Source organism: Dendroctonus ponderosae, unplaced genomic scaffold, assembly GCF_020466585.1.
Source record: "Dendroctonus ponderosae isolate FM_Combo_2020 unplaced genomic scaffold, Dpon_F_20191213v2 Dpon_F_20191213_3, whole genome shotgun sequence".
Lineage (NCBI taxonomy): Eukaryota > Metazoa > Arthropoda > Insecta > Coleoptera > Curculionidae > Dendroctonus > Dendroctonus ponderosae.
The window spans coordinates 1,252,189-1,256,837 of record NW_026018508.1 but is presented as its reverse complement, the minus strand read 5'-3'; the positions used below and the strand labels follow the sequence as shown (position 1 = coordinate 1,256,837).

General features: G+C 36.1%; 1 protein-coding gene across 7 annotated transcripts in view; it reads left to right on the top strand.

The window, feature by feature from the left end:
* The first annotated feature begins 445 nt into the window (after window positions 1-445).
* The window catches only part of LOC109542547 (uncharacterized protein C1orf50 homolog), a 16,568-nt gene continuing 12,364 nt past the window's right edge, over window positions 446-4,649 (top strand). For 2 of the 7 annotated variants that reach the window (XM_048664650.1, XM_048664649.1), the window contains exon 1: window positions 531-824. Coding sequence is in view for 3 of the 7 variants with exons in the window: in XM_019911812.2 (XP_019767371.1) it covers window positions 767-824 (58 nt within the window). In the remaining 4 variants the exon portion in view is untranslated. Of the gene's footprint in view, window positions 825-866; window positions 1,091-4,649 lie in introns of those variants that run through there. The other 5 variants (XR_007281063.1, XM_019911812.2, XM_048664648.1 and 2 more) reach the window with 5 other exon arrangements.

The window sequence follows — 4,649 nt, the reverse complement described above, 5'->3', positions numbered from 1 at the left end:
GTAGTATTGCCAAAGTTCAAATTTGCCCAAACAATTTTCACATAAAATCCGTAATTACGCAATAATGGCGTAAAAATGATCAAGGAAAAAATCTTATTTAAATTTACAATACATTTCTTATTGTATTATAGCCGCTTATTTTATTAATAATATTACAAATAAGTCAAATATATCAACATCGTCGTTCTGCTTTTTAACGTGATGCTTATTAACGTTACCGCTACTCATACGTAAACAAAGGAACACGTTATCATCTAATGACGTAAACGGTTATTTATTTACTAATGCGCACGCTCAGAATAACGGATAAAGTAAAACGTGTTGCAATTAAGGCGCCTAACAACTCCCTAATATTTGAATATCTTAGGTATATCAGGATGACATTTGATGTCTAATTCGACGGGAAAAGACACCTGTCAAATATTTTTCCTAAACAATGCAATTATCATTGAGTGATAACACAATGCACTGTGACTCTGTGCAATTACCGCTGTAATTTTTCGATAATTGCACACTGCAAACGGACAGATTATCATACGAAGAAAATATTCGATAACATTTCCAGAAAATATATCGATTGAATCAGTTCAACCTGTTTTTGTTCCACATTTTTATAAATCATTTGCTATTTTTGTCTATAGTAACGGCAACATTGCTTGTCGGTCGTGTCAAGAAAAAAAAATTGGTTAGTGTTGTACACACCTGACAGATTTTGTTTTGATTTTAATTTAGTCAACATTTAAGAGAAATCAACAATTTATTCAAAATGAAACGTGTTAGTGCTTTTAGTGATGAAATGGACACTTCGAACAGCCCAAATTCAAGTAAGTAAAAGATACTCAAAAATTGACTGATATAACATGTTAGCTGTTGTCCAGAAATGAGACAATGGGTGCTCATTAAGTACTATTAGGTGCTTTGGGTGCTTTGGAACCTCCGGTTGTCTTTAGAGTTATATACCAACATGACATAACAAAAATATCCAACGGCTTCAAAGTGACTAAAGATCTGAGAAAGACCAACTAAAACGAGGACAACGTATGCTTATTACATGTCTTTTATGATGTCTTTGCTTATTACCTAGTGTGGAGTAAGTCAAAATAGATATAGTACCACCCGTATTATATATATTTTGGGGGATATTTTGTGTATTGTGTATACATTAGTACCTAGATGCTCATGTACTTCAAGTCTGTCGGATTTTGACGTTCTTTTTAACTTTCCCTTAAAGTACACTTAAAATCAAGCACATTCGGCGGAAAAAATCGGATGGACGGTAAAGAAACAAACTTTTGAAAATCATGTCCAAACGACCCTGCATTTATCATTGAAATGATTGCCCAGTGCTGTATACTGTTAACTCTTGTTTTGAGAACTAACAATCGATGATTCGACATCGACACAAAATTTTGGGGCCTATTTCCAGCGGTGCCAACTTTGAAACTGAAAAATCCGTAAACATTCGTAGGCAAATTGCGCAGGCGCACTGTACTGAGAAGATGCAATTAATTGGGTAGATAATTTCACAAGCCCAGTTAACAAAACACTATTTTAGGTACTCAAGTTATTTATTCAAATACTATGAAGACAACAGGAAAAAAAGTGCTTTTTCATTTTCATATCATTGAGATAATAATGTTATTTGTTAGAGAATTTCGCAAACTTTAAGTTCACGTATGTTGCAATGAAAGCTAGTACTGGGGCGATATTTACTATTAAAATATTTGAAAACAGAATAGAACAGCGTTTAATTAAACCCTCATAATTGTACTCTGTGAATGGCCGGAATTATTGCACCAATCCAATCAGATTGCGCAGTTAGCGCACGTTTCACATAATCTGAAAATARCTCTACTCAATCAATCAATCARAATATGCTTTATTGCCACGGAAAATTTCACAAATTTTATGGACAAGAGATACTGAATAGATTCTGCTCCATATTCCTCATTGACCTCAAGAGCATATCTCTCAGTTATTCTGCGGATATCATCCAGCTTGCCCTCCAGGACTTTAGACCCCATTTAGACTCGATGCTCAACAGTATGTCGTACACTTCCGAAACTGTTGGCACACTGGACGACAGCTTGGAAATCTGGTTTGCCAGCGAATCTATGATCACTTGAGGCACCTAATTTTTCGATAAGTTTGTGATCTTATCGTTGAGGTACCTGAGGTTTGGAGAATCGCAGAGTGCGCAGAAAAATCTGAGGTGGTTGTACTTCTCCAGAATCAGGGTCTTGGTTGCCACTTTATCGAGGCCCGTACACTGCATGCAAAAATACCTGCGACAGTCACCGTTGCATTGAACTAATTGTAAATTAATAATTTATAATTTTTATTTTTAATTACTAATTTATACTTGTTTTTGACGCAAATTCCTTGAGGCAATTATCACACTTGTAAGTGGCCATCTTTAATAAAGTCAATTCCAAATCAAAATTAATTCCTGGGTTTCAGTCATTTATTGTCTCTATTTATCAATTAAAATATGTTTCGGTGTATTTTTCCGCCATCATCAGTTTTTATGTGTAGCGTTGTTGCTACTTTAAGCCTTGGCATACATTTTAAAATGTATGCCTTGGAATTGAAACACAGTCAGGAAAGTATGTACAAAAGTCAATAGGATACATAACGGAATTTAACGAATAGGATTAGAGACGAAAATAACGAGAAGAGAAGAATTGCAATTGCAACAATTGGATATAAAAATTGCACCTCACCCAACCGGGTAGTTGACCGACCGTAAAGTTCGAAGACAAAAAAAACGAAACGTGCAGAGCGGAGCACAACAAAACACAACTGCTCGGTACTACGGTCGAGTCAGCAATGCACTACTTGCCTGTATAATATTTTGGATTTGAAAAAGTTGCGTTGGTGGCTGTTCTCATTGTGCGAAAGTTTTCAGCCGGAAGTCTAGTTTGAAACGAAGAAATTAAACATCCGGAGTTGAAGATAACAGATATTTTCCCTGGACAAAAGTTTCAATGTAAATCCTGTGCGAAACAATTTAAGAAGTCATATATTAGTCATGGACGAAAGTTTCATGAAGATGTTAAAGTACATCGTTTAATAGAATGTTCTTTGTGTGATTTCAATCATTATCTCAAAGATAAAATGTTAGCTCACATGGAGCAAATGCACAATTTAAATCTTATTCCGGAAGTAAAACACTTTAGAAGCAAACACGAATTTTTACAATTCAAACTGAAAACAGAATCTAAATCAAAATGCTTCTTTAGGAAACTAGGGGGAAGCCAGCTCAAGTACGCGACAACTCCAACAACATWAGTAACATCCAGTAGTAAAAAGTAAAAACCCAAATAACAGAGGCCATATATCGACAATCGATTACATTGTGACTAATAGGCAATTTCACACAACTCAAATACTCGAAATCAGAACGCTCAATTCGGCAAATATAGGAAGCGATCATAACCTTTTACCCGGAAGAATTAAATTGAAAATACGAATACCGAAACAACCGAAACCGGTGATGTCAACACAGAAACTCAATATTGAGCTGCGATGGGACCCTCTGATAAAGTACCTATACAAAAATAGAGTACTACAAAAAATCGAAGAAATCCCCATTTTAAATACTGACGACATCAATCCAGCTTGGGAAAGAATCAAGAATTCAGCAAGGGAGTCACTTGGAGAACGAACAATAAAAGTGGATCAAGTAATCAACCACAAGACATCAGGGTTCCGCCCAAAAGTTAGAGAACAGTGCGAAGAGAAGAGAAAAGCCTACCTAAAATATTGTACTATGCGAGCGCCAGAATCATATAATGAATATAAGCAAGTTAGGAACAAAATTAAAGAATTAATGAGAAAAACAAAAAAACGATCACTGGGAAATGTTCTCCAAACGCCTGGAAGGAGATATCTACGGGCTTCAACTGCAGATATGGCGATTCATAAGATCGCACAGACAGGAGGTCAATGAACTGCTAGAACCAACCCACATAAAAAAGGAAGAGTGGATCGGATATTTAACCGATCTGTATACGACAAACACGGCCGACGAGCCTACCACACCAGAAATAACTATTAACTTAACGAAGATGCCACGATCAATACATCCGAAGTAGAAAGCGCACTACAGAAACTAAGAAGTAGAAAAAGCGCCAGGCTAAGACGGTATACAAAATCAATTGCTCAAATACGGTGGGCAGAGACTAACAGAATAATTAACAACTTTAATATAGAAAATTATATATCAACACAAATTCCCAGGAAATATTCTACACCTTCATGGCCTAGATTACAGATAAGAAGACCGCATAATAAGAGATCTGAATAGGAACGGCAAAACGCGAATCAAAGTTAACCAGAAACTAACACAAGAAGTATATTTAAAAACAGGAATACGGCAGGGTGACAGTTTAAGCCCACACATTTCAATATAATAATGAACTAGATTATCGAGGATGTTAAACGAGAGGGAGTAGGATATCGAATGGCCCATAAATCTTTAAAGACATTGTGTTATGCACATGATGCCGCATTCACATCAGAAAGTGAAGATCACCTGCAACGGTTACTATTTAGATTTAAACAAACGGCAGAACATTTAGAAATGTTTTCCGGGCTTTGAAGCCGTGGTCTATCGGAATTTCTTCCTGACGTTTCGTCCACAACTG